We start from the raw sequence: 14875 nt of genomic DNA, 5'->3' as shown, positions 1-14875 counted from the left end.
TTTTCTTCTTCTTTTGACACATGCTCAAACACAAATGATTTGTATGTGTCAGATATGGATGTACATGTCTGTATCTTTAAAGTGAGAGATGCTAGTTGTACACAGACCTCTCTGGGGCAGTGCAAATGCTAAATAACATGACAGACCTTTCATGCCTCTGAAGTCGAGGGACTTCCTGCACAGTCTCCTCTACAGCTACATGTTCACTCATGTTAAAGATGACCTGAAGCATCAGGGTTTTTCTTTTTTTTTTAAATCAACTCTCGCCCCTGTGTGTCATGAGTGACTAATGTATTAATTTGCTTGTCTAAGGCACTAATGGACCATAGCCTGTTCTTTGACTGTACATTGTGCTCGTTAAAGTAATAAGTGATTAATTTAATATACATTTCTGACTGAAATCATTTCATCTGGTGTGTGTGTGGTTTTTGGCATTGGTGGGTGGAGGGACTGGAAATACAACATTGTTCCTGTAGGCCAGCATAATTTGGAGCTTTAGCAATTTGCTGCATCCCACAGCTAGGGTTATTTTGAAGACAATGACTTTACTTGGATATACAGACTCTTTAAATCTGAAGAAAACTACAACAGCCTAGTTATAGAGAAACCCGGCTTTTAAGTGATTCACAGATCTAGTGACATCACCTCATTTTTACTCTGTAAAAACTACAAACCCCTAACACGAATCTTGTGGTTAATAAAGTTAACAAAAATCTAATGCTAGTTAACAAAAGTAGACTTTAACTAAAAACTGAAATAAGTTGATGTTTTAAACAGCCAAGAATGTGCTGCACCAACCAGTATTATTCTTACATTTGTTTTATTGTTTTTAGTTATTGGTGTTTTTAAAAACAAAAAAAACAAAAAAAAAACTTTTTTTTTTAAGCTAAAATAATATGTGGACTATTTGTCCAATGCAAGATGTGGGAAGTTGCAAATATTCCTACGTCGTCACCTGGGTCTCAATCCAAGCCTTCCCTTGCTTGTGTTGATCAAATATTTTATTACTTTTGTGGTTGGGGTTTTTTTGTTCCCCCCCCCCCCCCCCCCCCCGGTGTTACTTCAGTTTGTTTGCTTGTTAATTAAAATTTAGGTTAAAATAGCATTAGTTTTGCAGTATTTACCAAATTAAAATGGGGTGATGTCATTGGACCTCCGCATCAATTAAAAGGCTCTCAAAAAGGAAAAAAAGCTAAAAATTTTGGCTGTTAATACTCATGGACCATGCCTAGTTAGATTTTGTCCAACTAGAATTAACAGTTTTATTCATATTTTTTAGTGGTCTGCGTATCCTAATAGTATGCTGGTAAAGTAATTTAGGTCTATTGAAGTTAGTTATGGATCCTAGCTTTCCCATTGCAGAAATGCTATCTTTTCAGCACTAAACTGACAGTGCAAATATATTTGAGGGGAAGGGTAATAACCATTTGCTGGCTGTCCACTAGAAGCACTCCAGCAGTTTATCACACTGCATTGCATCTTTAGACAGAAAGGAGCTTTTAATCACCTGCTGCTGTGGGTCCTGTTATAATGAAAACTGACCCGCTTGCGGGATTTCATCCTAAACATTACAAAAATTACAGTTGAGTTCAACCTGTACAGTGTTGTGTTTCCACCATACATTGCAACATTTGCGTATGTGTTCAAGCAGTGTGGTTCATTTTCAGCACTTAGATCAAATTAAGAGCTGATCCTTCAGATCAGAATGCCGGTGCGGCCACAGCTGCGCTGAGAGTACACTGGATAAAATGGATAAACCCCTGCCCTCACTGTTTGTAAATTACCTTGCATGCCCTGTCAGTGAATGAGACACCCAGCTCGGACCTGTTAGTGTTCTCTGAAGCTTCCAGTAAGATCTATGACAATATACAAAACGGGGTGTAATTTTGATAATTACATATTTATAAGAAAGATGTTTTAAGTGCAGACCATAAGAAGCACTGGGGCACGAAGGAAATATTGATGTGTTTTGTGCAAAGTTATTTCCTCAGAATAAATACACTTCAGAGTCAATTAAAGCTGCTGAATTATTTCCTCGATGTTGCACGTCAAAATCGAGTTAATCTGAGGGATGTATTTGTCTAACGGGGATCATTACAGCTCCTATCAAGTGTCTCATGTGCCTCAAGTGTTCATTAGAGAAGTGTTGCTTGCATTTTAATTGGTTTAAAAGATGAATAGATCAGCAGATGGATCATGCACAGTGCTTTCCATTGTGTTTGGAGTGTGTATTGATGAATTGGGCATTGTGCTTGACAGCAGTGGATCTGATTGTAATAAAAAATAAATGAATAAAATCTTGCACCTAAATGGTCTGCAAGGGGAAAATAGCTTAAATTCAAGGTTACCACAGACTCGATCGATCTGAAATTATATGCTTGAGCGATTCACATCATCCACTCTTTGACTGCACAAATAGAGCAACTCTGAGTCTGATTGGACCATTGCTAATTGGTCTAAAGTGAACACCCTTTTGTTGGTATGAGCAAAGGAAATCGCAAATTAAAAGAATGGAAATCTTTGTCTTCGCTAACTTTGGGTTGGAGACAATGCTAATCTAACTTAGCTGTTAGCCTTAGAGATACATATTGGAGTACAGTCATTATGTGTAAGTATGGCACTTCGTGTGTCCATTCTGTTTGCAGTATCTGACTTGGGTGTGAGCCTAAATCAGGCAATGCAAGTGTTGGTTATCAGGCCATTACAAAGAAGAGACTGTTGAAGAGATTATTGATTTGTTTATATTTCATCCAGTTTTTTCCTAAACTGACCTTGGTTGTTAAGGTTAGCATGCAGGCGACAGTCAGATAGGTGGTTAACACAGCGCTCAAGCTGTGCTTGAATTACCTGTAGGCGGGAAAAGCTGAAGGTAAAATTGTTAACCTGGAAATTGCTCTGATCAACTTTTACAGTTAGCTACAACTATGTATAAAATATATGTAACAAGATTTCGCAGTTGGTATAAATTACCACATGATGGTAACTAGCCATTTTGTCAAGTTGTAACTGTAAAACACAATAAAAAATCCTAACACTTAATCCTTTTGCTAGCCTAAAGACATCTAACCTACTCATTTCGCTTTCTCCCTCAATCAAAATGGTGGCTCAAAGTAATTGGGTACGGAAAGTAGCATGATATGACATCACACGCCAAAGACCACCCATTTAGCTCATTTTCTCGACACCTCATTGGTTGGGCTTGGGCATGTATCACGTGACTTGCTGCTGTGGGGGGTGGGGGTCGCAGGAGCCACGCCCCCTACCTAGCTATTAGATGGGAATGGTAAATGTGGGCTCACCAGGTCAGATGTGGCATGAAATTCAGAAAGTGAACCACAGAGTGCGTCACCTGGGCAACCGGGAGCCGGGCTGAGGGTTCCAGTGAGAGAATAAAAAGTTATTCGGGTTTTAGCAGGCGAGCTCTCCCATTGGTCAGTTTGTGCTGTATGCAAATGAGGCAGCTACGTCAGATCCTGAACTTCAGCGCCATTTTTTCCTCAATAGGGGGGAAGAAAGGGACAAAAGCTGGACCAAAAAAGAAAAAAAATAACTTGTCTCCGGAGTGGTTTCGCAAACATCACGTTTCATATTTGAGCAGGGTGTTCGTAGAGCGGTGTGCACGGACAGCGAATGCCGCTCGGGGGAGCGTCTGCGCGCAGCACCGCCTGTAGACGCAGCTCACTGATACACACAGTTGCGGGCCGGTGGAAGTGGGAAAACCCTTAGCTCTGTCGGTGGTGGCACAGCGACAACTAACGTTAATCTACGCTGAAAATTGGACGAGGTAAATATGTGCGAGGAGGCTGTGGGCATCCTCGAGTAGGCGGATGCGCCCTCGCCGTCTTAGTCACCGGCTTGTTGCTGTCAGCGTGCCTCCCCGGGCTTTTTTAGGACTTCAGTACGGCCAGCAGACACATTGTAGTGTTAGCATGGATGGCATGTGTGAGGGGGACAGGCTTTTAGTTTACAGGTGATCTAAATCTCGCACTTTTAACTGACTAAAAATAACTTTTTTTGTAGTGCTCACTGGCGAACGGCTTGTGTTTTTGCACAGATGCTGAGAGTGATATCAGTTGATGCACACTAACTGTTACGGCTTTTATTTGTGTTACCACAGAGCCTGTGCAGACATTATACCCATATTCAGCCATGCTGTGATTCTCATCAATCAGTACTAAATACAGGCAGGTTGTCACTATGCTGCAGTGGATTATTTAACTACATCATTATTACCCCGTCCGTTATTCCATCTTCATTTACTGTTTATGTGTTTTATTTATTGGCATAATAGGGTTATAAATTATTGATGTAATACTGCATACATTACCTGACCTCAGCTAACCTTTGTTATTCTGCCCAGTGTGTGCCATGTTCACCTTTTCACCATACTATTCACTTGTTTTGGGGCTACAGAAAATATTTTTACTAATTTAATGATGCTACAATTAAAAAAACAATGGTAATTTTGTAGGCTGGGAAATATGATGTATGTTTGCATTATAAATGCAATAAAAGCATATTTTGATAATTATTTTATAATTAATAGAAGAGCACGAATGCTTTGTAACCAGTTGAAAACTTATTTTCCTTTATAAGGGCTTGTGAGGAATCATGTATCAGGTCCCAGTTGGAAATATCGAAAAGATCCGCAAAGCGAGGAAGGCAGTGAAGAGCATCTTGAGTGAGATCGGCCTGGAAGACTGTCAGAACCTGCTGAAGGTAGGTTTCTGTCATGGAGAATAATCTGACAGATCTCTGGGCTTGAGTGTTGTTTACTCTGTTCTGCTGTAGTAACAGCAACTCAAGTAGAAAGAAAGCAGAACGTGCTGATTTTCAGAAATGGGTTAGCCCATGTTTGTTTGAAAATAACATAAAAGCATAACATACCTAATTAGTTTAATTGGTGACCGTTCAGCAACATGGCTGGGTATAAGAAGAAGTCTCTTCAAAAAGAATAGTGGCCCTCAGTGTAAAAACCGCAGCATTTGGGTGTTTCATCATCTACATTGTCGTAAAAATGTGGCGTCTTAAGGGTTTTGCGCTGGTTGTGGCTGCGATAGTTGCCCTAAGGAGGCCCGGGATCAGAGAGGACAGGGTGCTCAGTGGATTTTCTTCACTCATTGATTTATTAGAAATGCCAGAGACACAGGGGGTCGGCTCACAGCTGTTAGTGCCCTGCCAAGGCTTTGAGCCGAGGTTGGCAAACGTGTGGCTCCCGCTCCCTGCAGCTAAGACAAAAGAAAGAGAGAGAAGGAAAAAAATGACTTTATTATGGAGTAGTTATTTTTCATTTTTAGTTCTTGTATTTTTGAGTAATGTTTTACATTTTCCAGTTGTAAAAATGTTCTGCCTTTAAAAAACAAAAATATGAATCAGTTAAATCAGAGCCTACACCACCTTAAGTTTTGCTGGACCTGGTATGGATGTAGAAAAATAAATGGGTTCAAAGTCCCTCCCACTGTTTGTTATGGACTCCAACCCAAAAGAGGAAACATTTAAGAGGAAAGTGGAGAGTCTTACACTGTATTAGCAGATTCGGTGAGCTTGATCTGGATGACAAACTAGCAAAAAGAGAAAAATAAAACAAACAAGCACGTAGCATTGCTGTTATATTTAGGGAGGGTCAAAAATGTTTCTTTTGATGGTAAGGGTTGCCCACCTCTGCTGTGTGAAGCTGGTCACCTCTGAATGTTGAGAGCTGAATCCTGCATTTTTCTGTTGTCGATATTTTAATGGAAGTTAAGGTGTAGTGTTGGTGGGACAGGCTCTGTTGTTGCTCATTACATGACACACACACAGGACACACACACAGGACACGAACTGATAATAAACAGTAGTTTGTGCACAGAGATTGGTGCACACAGCTCTCAAATTCCACTTTCACATATTTTGTTTATTTTCATTCTCCGTCAGTGATGGATAATACTTACATAATATACTGACGTCTCTGAAACAATACAGCTGTTAAAGTCGAGTAGATCTACGATGTGTCTGAATCTCAGTCTTATGTTGTCCTGATGTCTCTGAACGTGACTTGGGATTTTTCAGACCAAAAGAAGTCTAAGCATCTGCCTACTGCTGATTGTGTGTCATAGCACCTCCTTCACTTGTTATAAATTCTTGCAGCATCACATCAGCAGAGTTTGTGAGAGTTTCTTTAAACTGAGACTGATGTGCACATTTTTACGTGTGATACAGCTTCGGTAAACAATGATTTGTGGGTTTAATCAGACATCAGATTTGCAGCTAGTTTGGCGAGCATGCGTAGTTCGTGCATTTCAATGTAAATTCAGTGAGGTTATAGAAAACGGCCAGGTGTGCAGTCATCCACTCGGACCCTCACACTAAATTTACATCATTGGGACCCGAGCGGACTTACAGTTGCAGAAAATATAGTCCCAGCTTTAGCTAGTACGCCCAGCTTGTTGTCTCGAATGTGCCCACTTTGGTATTGCAGTTCTACTTTGGAAAATCTGAATGTACCATATTCAAGTCTGTATACTTCACAAAAATGTGCAGAAAACCAACATGTTTGCAAGTGATCAAGAATATGAACAGTTGTTATTTTGTTTCCAGTGTTGTGGAAATTTGTCTGAATTAATAATATGTTAAAATATAGATTTATCAATGACAGAACATCACTTCAGTGGGGACACGTACGTTACAGCTATAGTTTCATATCCTCTTCACATAAGGAAGTACTGTCAACACGCAACTAGGCTGACCTTGTTGCTTATCAGAGAGCCAAAACAAACGGCAGACAGTACAGAAGGTTTGGGTTACAGCATTTTTCAGAGAAGTTCTTGCTTATTTCACTAAGATGATGCCAACCTACATTAGGTATATATTCCAACAGCATGACTCTGCAGTATGAGTTCAGTAGCTAAAATGGCCTGCCTGCGCTCCAGAAATGTCACCCACTGCAGAGATCTTGTACTCATCGTTGAAAAAGAGGTGGTAATATTGCATCAAGCAAGAATGAGGAAAATATGAAGCTGTTTGCCTCCTAAGTTCTCACATGTTTACAGGGTGTTGTTTAGTCCCAACTTCTCAAAATATTTTGCAAATGGGGTTTTTAGTCCCAAACACTCATCCCATTCTGCTGCATCCACACAAACTCATCACTGATTCTGCTTTACAGCTTTACACTGTAAAGTAGGGCTGGGCCATATTATACCGTTCACGGTAATACCGGTATAATGTTAGGCAACGATAGGAAAATGAAATATCGCAATAGAATATGAGTAAAACGCGCATGCGCAGTGCCTTTGTGTTCATACGCACATGGCCGATTGTTGAGTGAAACTGATGAACCAGAATTGGTTTGTAAAAATGGTGCAACTTCAGTGATGTGGAACTGGTTTGGTGTTTGTCCGTCAGATACACGACAAAGCACATTTTTTTTGCAGAACATGCAAGCGGCCGTCGTTATTGTCGTATTTGTCGGACTAAGATGCTCTTAAATCTGGGAGTAATCTGGGTCCTCAACTCCATAATCTTCAAGTCAAACGAACACTGCAGCATCACTGAGAGTCAAACTGTCTAAATTCTTTCATCTTTAATAAAACGATCAGCATTGCTGCTTTACCATGTGTAACTATGAAGTTTAACTTCCAGGCATCCATGAAAACAAAATTTATTACATTTAACGGAGTTAGAAGTTAGCAGGAAGCTAGCGGAAGTTAGCTCGCTAGTTTCGCTAGTTACCTAAGCATGATATTGCATGTTCTGACTGAGAGATTTCTGAAAAAATTCAAACGTACAGCTCTGCTATTACTTCCAACATAAATGAAGACAGGAAACTAAACAGCAGTGACATTTGTAGGGTTACTGAAGTTGGGCTAGCTGGTAAATAATGATGTGCTACGTGATCGCTAGCGACACAGCTATGTTAGCATAACATAAACAGTGAAGCTGGAGGACGAACACTAACACTTTTCCACTTATAAAAGTTAACGTTAAGCTTCCTGATAGTTAGAGACAAATGCAATCGCATGGCAGGATGCTGTAAACGGACCAAACTTCAGTCAGGAGAACAACTGAGATAATCCATCCACAATACAAGGTTAGTCATTAATATACTGCAACAACATGGGAATAGAGCAGCTGCCAGAGAATTGAACATTAATGAATCAATGGTACAGAAGTGGAGGAAGCAAGAAGAATGAGTTTAATAAAGTTTGATTTATCTGACTGCTTTGTTTCGCTTAATGTGCCTTATAATCCCGTGCACCTTATGGTCCGAAAAATACGTACTGCACACTGCAGTTTAATGTTGCAAAGCACCTCTTTTTAACTTCAGTGGATATTATACATGGTTATGCTCAGGATATGTCAGCCCATTTCTACTGGAAATGCCTTTTGGTTAAACTTTAAGCAAGGAATTTGCATTTGCACTGTTACATTTTTATAAAGCTTTAATGTACATAAAAACCAGCTTCTTGTTTAAGTGAAAATAAATGGAAGGTTGTCTTTTTGTGCTAGTAATGTTGTGGAGTTGTATTTTGTCTCGCATCAATTATATCGTCAGTTATATTGTTATCGCAAATTTTCAAATATATATCGTGATAAATATTTTTGGCCATATCGCCCTGCTCTACTGTAAAGTGCAAATGGATCCAATCGTCATGATCTCACGTTTACATAAGAGTAGCACTCACAGGGAGACTGTATGATGCTTTGTTAAATACTAAACAAGTTGGGCATTTTTCACTGACTAGGCTAGACAGTTAAAAATCAAGATACTGTATTAACTATTAATTGCATCCATTATTGCAGTAACAGTTTACAAAACTAGCTTCAGCTGCTCCCTTGACACAAGGAATCACTTGTAACTCAGTAGCTCTGCTTGTCTCTGCTCTGACGATGCAATGCACTGCAACTTTATAAAAAAAAAAAAACAGCAAATGGGGGAAAAAACTGCAAAAGCACAAAAAATAGAACGGGATTAGATAAAACAAAATCTCAAAAAACACAAAAGAAGTGCTTTACTTTGACAGAGCATCTACGGAAGTGAAAAGGTGCAGGTAATGTGTGTTTTAATTGGATGATTCATATAATCATGTTTGCTATTAGCCGTTTACTGGTGGTGCCTGGGCGTGACACGGTGGGACCACCTCATGAACATTAACATCTGAAAGCGGCTGGGCATCGCACCAATCACGGAGAAGAGCAAGGAGCGCGACTGCGATGGTATGGGCGCGTGGTCAGAAGTGACAAAAACTTGTTGACAAGAACAGCACTGCGACTCGGCAACCAAGGGGCAGACCAAAAAGGTGATGGATGGACCGAATTAAAGACTGTGAAGAAGATGGAGGTGGCTTTGCAGAAAAGCGGACCTCGCAGAGCGGGAATAATGCTAGGAGGAAGAAAAAGAAGCTATTAGCCGTTTACTGTTAGCTTGCCAAGTCTGCAGCTTTTCCATCTTTATTTTTTTTTTTGGCTCCACAGAAACACCTCTGTTATGTTTTGTGTTCTTTTGCAGCGTTTTTTCTATTTGCTGGGTTTTTTTTTTAAGTTGCAGTGTGTTTGGCACCTCAGGGCCACCGTAACTTCTGACACAAACTCGGATATAATTTTTGGTTCCTGGTGTAATTCTATAAATTAGGTTTTAACTATTAAAAAGTAATGACAGCTGCTTTAGGACAGAGAAGCTCTTAAAGAGTTTTTAGGCCTCAGAAACTGCTGCAGCTGGTGGCAGTGGCCTGGCTGGAGGTGTCATGTTTTCAGGTTTCCGTCTGCCCATTGGTCCTATTCTTGTGAACACGATACCTCAGACATGTCTTGAGGGAACTGCCTCTAAAATGACTTGAAAGGATTCGCTTGAACTCGAGAACAAACTTTGTAAAAAAGGTCTTTGAGGATGCAAATGAGCATGATTGGTCTGCTTGTAGATGAGGAAAAAAGAGTTTGAGTTTTAACCTTAAAACCAAATCCGTTAATTTTGGTGTTTTTAGCAATTTGATGAGTAAAATATTTAAGTAATAAAAGCCTGCTTTAAAAAAAATAAAAGTCAGTTGAAAAAATATTTATATGGCCGTTCTTGTGGTTTTCCTCTGGAGGGAAGGCCAAAACCCTCTCAGTGAGAGGCCCCGAACCTACATTTCACACTTCAGATGCTCAGTTTGTGACAATGATCTTTATCACCTTAAACCTCGAGTGACTGTAAAGATTGTCTTTGTTGCTGGGAGGAAGATGTGTAGAACATGAGGCTTACAATCTGTCATAGCTGTGTTCTGTCTGCTTTTTTTTTTTTTTTTTTTTTTTTTTTTTTTTAAATAAATACAGTTAAATTTCTTTAAAGTCTGTATTACTTTGTTTTACATGAGATGCAGGCTGAAGTGAAGGGTTGGCGGTTGGGGACACCATATCTAGGTTATTCTGTTGTTGTCATGGCAACAGGTGGGGTTGGGTGATGTGATGTGGCCTGATAACTGTCAAGAGATGTCTGTGGTGTTGGGTGAGCAGGGTAATAATGAATTGGCATAAGTGCATTAGACTGAATTAACCTTCGCTAAACACAGCTGTAAATGGAAGTTGATAAGTTGGAGTTTCACACAGTGTTTTTACTTTTATTTAAAATGTGTGTCTTCTGTGCAGGAAATAAATGAAAACTCTGAGAAAAACTCAGATGAAGATGATGCTTTTCAGGAAACTGAGTGGATGGATTTTGCGGAAGGATACTACAGCAGAATGCAAAAGAAGGTAAACCTGATATTTAAAAAAAAAAAAAAAAAAAAAATAATAATAATAATAATTTCTCATGCTGTGGATTCTTTAAAAGCACTTTTTTTGCCTCCTCTTACGCTTTCATTGTCTTTTCTCCATCCTCAGTGGCCGTATCGGTCTCGATCTCTGTGCTGCAGCCTGTGCAAGTACTCTTCACAAAACATCTACAACTTCAGGAGCCATGTCTCCCGCTGCCACGGTTACGTCCAGTCCTTCTGTGCGCTGACACCCTGCTCACAGTGCGTCTTCATCGGCCACCCCAAGGTTGTGAAGAAGCACATGCTGTTCTTCCACGCCAAACTCCCTGTGTCAAACACCCAGATACCGCTGCAGAGGGAAACATCTTTACCCACCCATCGTGGAAACGAGAGGTATCAGTGTCGAAGATGTGCGTTTCCCACCTCTTCTATCTTTGCAATGAAGAAGCACATTATTCTGAAGCACATGGAGAGTTTGGCAGAGCAGTACATCGGTTACAGGTTGCACCTTCAGGGGAATTCATCCGTCAAAGTGTATTGCTGCAAGATGTGCAAGGTGAACACTGGAACTCTAGACCAAATGTTGCATCACATGCTCATCGAGCCATCACATTATACAGTAAGCACACAAGTGCAGGTTCTGATTTATGAGAATAAGAACTACATTGTTAAACCGACTCCTAATGGGAATGGTTTGTTTGTGACATTCCCAAGTATTGCTCCCAAACCACAGCAACCTCAAATGCTCAATAGTAAATCTTTGGTCTTGCCAAGTAACGGCCAACCTGCTGGGACTGTAGTGACATTACAGCAAGTACAAGGGACTGCAAACAGTACCACTCTGATCTGTGCCCCTGGAACAAACCAAGCTTTCCTGCCACCTCAGGCCTCAGCGCTAGTGCAGCTAGCTAGTGCTGAGGCTAAAGGTTTGCTTCAGCCCGGTGCCACGATAGCCCTCCGAAGTGCTTTGCCCCAAGGACCGCCTATGGTCCAGCTTCCCACAGTTTCGAATCTTGCTCTAAAACAGGCGCCAGTGACCTTAACTCCCGCTTCAGCGCCTCCTTCAGCTCCTGCTCCTGCACAACAGACCCCACAAGCGCAGCAGATCCTCCTTCAGTCGGGACTGCAGGCGAACGTAGCAGCTGGACCTGGGACTGTACCCAAGCCTGCTGCAGTTACACACAGTTTAGCAACAAACCAAATCGGCCTACAAGGTACTATGTTGACTTCACAGTCTCTGCTGAGTCACCTGATCCCGACTGGCAACAAGGTGAACGGCATGCCCACGTACACTTTTGCTCCCCTGCAAGTAGCAGTGCCAGTCTCTCACAGCACAAGTACTGCCCTCAAGTCAGTTGAACAAATAAATTCCACGCCACAAACTAAGAAATGGATAACCTGTCCCCTCTGCAATGAACTCTTCCCTTCCAATGTCTTTGACATGCACACCGAGGTTGCCCACCAGACAAAATCTTCCTCGTCCAAGTCAGAAAGTGTAGCTGCGCGAGCTGCATTCTTGAAAAAAATGCCTGACAAAACTGTGAAATGTCTAACCTGCAAAATTCTACTATCAGAAAAGAGCGTCTTCCAGCACCTGCTGCATGGCTTGAATTGCTTGTACTGCTCAGCCTTGTTCTTCTCAATCAAACAGCTCATCGAACATGTAAAGCAGCACAATCCTACAAGCAAGGCATACTGTGATTTCCTGAGGCAGAAGTACAGAGTCTACTCAAAGGGTGCTGGAGGGATCCTGTTCCCTTATTTTGACGTTCACACCTCTGCGCCAAGAGAGATCCTTGGTGACGCAGAGGTCAAGCTCGCTTTGGTCACAAGTTCCCTAGATCTGATTTTCTTTAAGTTGCAGCCCAGCAACCACCCGGAAATCTGCTCTGTACCTGTCAAAGTCAACAGCTCCTACTGTCCCTTTTGTGATGAAAAGTTTCAGCAGGAGTCAGACTACTTGCAGCACCTGAAACAGAAGCACTTTGTAGCACCCACTATCCACGCTATTCTCAAGACGGAGGCTTTCAAGTGCATATACTGCAACGGCGTGTACACAGGAAAGGTCACCCAGCAGGCTGTGATGCTCCACATTCAGCGATGTCGTTGTTCACCCAAGCCACAACAACCACCCACACCTGCTGCAGCACCCCAGCCGCCACCAAAACCAGCTCAGCAGGTCAATCAGGCTTCCGGTCTCTACTTCCTTCAAGTACCACAAGGGCTGACTATGAAACAGACATTGACTCCAGCTCGCGTGACGCCAGCTCGTGTGGCTCCAGCTCGGGTTGCACCAGCTCGCTTGATTCCTATCGTGCGCCCCACAGAGCCTCCGGAAACCGAAGCAGAGCTGCAGTCGAAGAGGAGACTGGAAGCTGCGTGGCGGGAGGTCCTCGAGGCCAACAAACGAGAGCGAGAACACAGGGCAGCCATGCGCAAGAAGCGAGAGCAGGAGAAGTTGTTGCCTCCGCCAGAGCCCGAAGTTCAGAGCGACACGGCGGTCAAGCTGCTGCTGGAGCCCACCCCAACGGAGCGCCGCTGCAGCGAGGAGCGTAGAGACTTCATATCCAAATACTTCAACGTGAACCCGTACGCGACCAAAGCAGAGACCGAAGAGCTGTGCAAGAGGCTGTCTCTCACCAAGGCGGAGCTGGCGGCGCTCTTCAGCAAGAAACGCAGCAAGTGCATGAAGAGTCTCAAGAGGAACACTGCAGGCATCCTCCTCGGCTTCAACATGGCCGAACTGGGCAAACTCAAGCACAACCTGGTCATCCCGGAGCAGCAGCCTGCCGAATCAGCAGCTGACACGACAGAGGAGATGGAAAGCGGCGAAGACGCACCAGAACCGATGGACGAAAGTGGAAATGAAAAAGTCACAGATGGGGAGCAGATGGAATGAGCTCAGAAGTGCGTGAAAGTGGAACCTGAAAAAGTGCAAAAAAATAAATAAAAATAAAATAATGCATTTAAAAGAAGAAAATAAGCTCATTAATAATGACCACGTTTGTGTTAACAGTCATCTGAGAGGTTGATTATGCATTGTAAATGGATGATGTATAACCTTACATAGAAGCTTACCTGTAACAGAGGGTGGTTTATTAATGTAGCCTTCATTATTAGTGCTTTGTTTGACTTCAGTACATTGTCAGTGGTCCATATTTTTCCACAGAAATGCAAAGCCTTGTGGGAAAGCAGGTCCAAGTGTATTGTCTGATACATTGCATTTAGCTAGATACGATATCTCTTTCCACAATGGTTTCAACTTAAGTGCTTCTGCCTCTTTTTGCTGCTTTTTGCAATCATTATTTTTGTTCATTTGTATTTGGTGCACACCGCAACACAAACAAGCTGATCAAACCAAGTTTTCCCTTTCCATGTTTGTTTGTTTGTTTGTTTGTTTGTTTTAACCGGTTCTCACCTTTGCCTTTTGATTTCTGCCACTGGATCTTTTAAGATTACTCACTCCACTTGTCCCTCAACATTTATACAGTTTAAGGAGATTACTATCTTTTTTTATTTTCAATTTTTTTTTCTCGCCCAGCTCACCAGCTCATGTGGACCTACTGAGATGAATGCTCATCTCACAGTGTGGAAGTTAATCTTTTAAAGAATGTATAAGTGTTTTGAGTTCTGAAATTGCTGTTGGCCATGTTCCCCGCATGAGCCTTTGTTTTACTTTCAGATTAAATTATAATTTGTGCCATTGTGAAGTCTGCGCATTTCCTCAGATTTGAGGAAATTGTTCGGGAGATTCAGCAGAACCTAGAACGTGTTATTGGGTGTTCCCCGCATCGGTTTTCTGTTTTGTTTTCTATATACTTGTATTTTCTATAAGTCCAAGAGTATAAATATATTGAAATATTGGGAGGCGTTAAAATAAATACACTGTCCAAAGCCACTGTGGTGTAAACAAAATAACATTGTTTCCTTTTACACGAATGGTCCATTTTTATTTTCATTTTGTAATAAAAATGTAATTTTTAATTAAGCTGTGTTAAAGCATCCCAAGGTATGTTTTTATTTTCCTTTTTCCCCCCCCTGTGTGTAATTACAAACTGCAGGCCCCTCTTTCTTTTCCTTTTTTCACAGAAGTGAACAAACTGGTTTAAAGTCATAATACAGGCAGTGCATTATGTGTAATAAAAGGCGGACAAGTGTAGAGTCTTAAG

General features: G+C 41.6%; 1 protein-coding gene across 3 annotated transcripts; it reads left to right on the top strand.

Moving 5' to 3' along the window:
• Positions 1-524: 524 nt before the first annotated feature.
• Positions 525-14874, top strand: adnp2b (ADNP homeobox 2b). 3 transcript variants are annotated; one of them, XM_040020430.1, is made up of 5 exons: positions 2682-3784; positions 4118-4184; positions 4597-4719; positions 10600-10704; positions 10834-14874. In XM_040020430.1, the coding sequence occupies exons 3-5, from the start codon at positions 4612-4614 to the stop codon at positions 13603-13605; spliced, it is 2985 nt and encodes a 994-aa protein (XP_039876364.1). In that variant the 5' UTR covers positions 2682-3784; positions 4118-4184; positions 4597-4611; the 3' UTR covers positions 13606-14874. The 3 variants fall into 3 exon arrangements, with proteins under 3 accessions (XP_039876365.1, XP_039876364.1, XP_039876362.1); XM_040020431.1 differs by lacking the exons at positions 2682-3784; positions 4118-4184 and adding an exon at positions 525-2608; XM_040020428.1 differs by lacking the exon at positions 4118-4184.
• Position 14875: the final 1 nt, after the last annotated feature.

Source organism: Simochromis diagramma, unplaced genomic scaffold (genome assembly GCF_900408965.1).
Source record: "Simochromis diagramma unplaced genomic scaffold, fSimDia1.1 OVJJ01000753.1, whole genome shotgun sequence".
In the NCBI taxonomy this organism is placed as follows: Eukaryota; Metazoa; Chordata; class Actinopteri; order Cichliformes; family Cichlidae; genus Simochromis; species Simochromis diagramma.
This window is presented reverse-complemented; position numbering and strand designations above follow the sequence as displayed.

Coding starts and splice junctions, on each gene's coding strand:
- adnp2b (XM_040020431.1), top strand. CDS start 4,612: ATGTATCAGGTCCCAGTTGGAAATATCGAAAAGATCCGCAAAGCGAGG. Junction 4,720..10,599: donor ACTGTCAGAACCTGCTGAAG/GTAGGTTTCTGT, acceptor TCTTCTGTGCAG/GAAATAAATGAAAACTCTGA. Junction 10,705..10,833: donor ACAGCAGAATGCAAAAGAAG/GTAAACCTGATA, acceptor CTCCATCCTCAG/TGGCCGTATCGGTCTCGATC.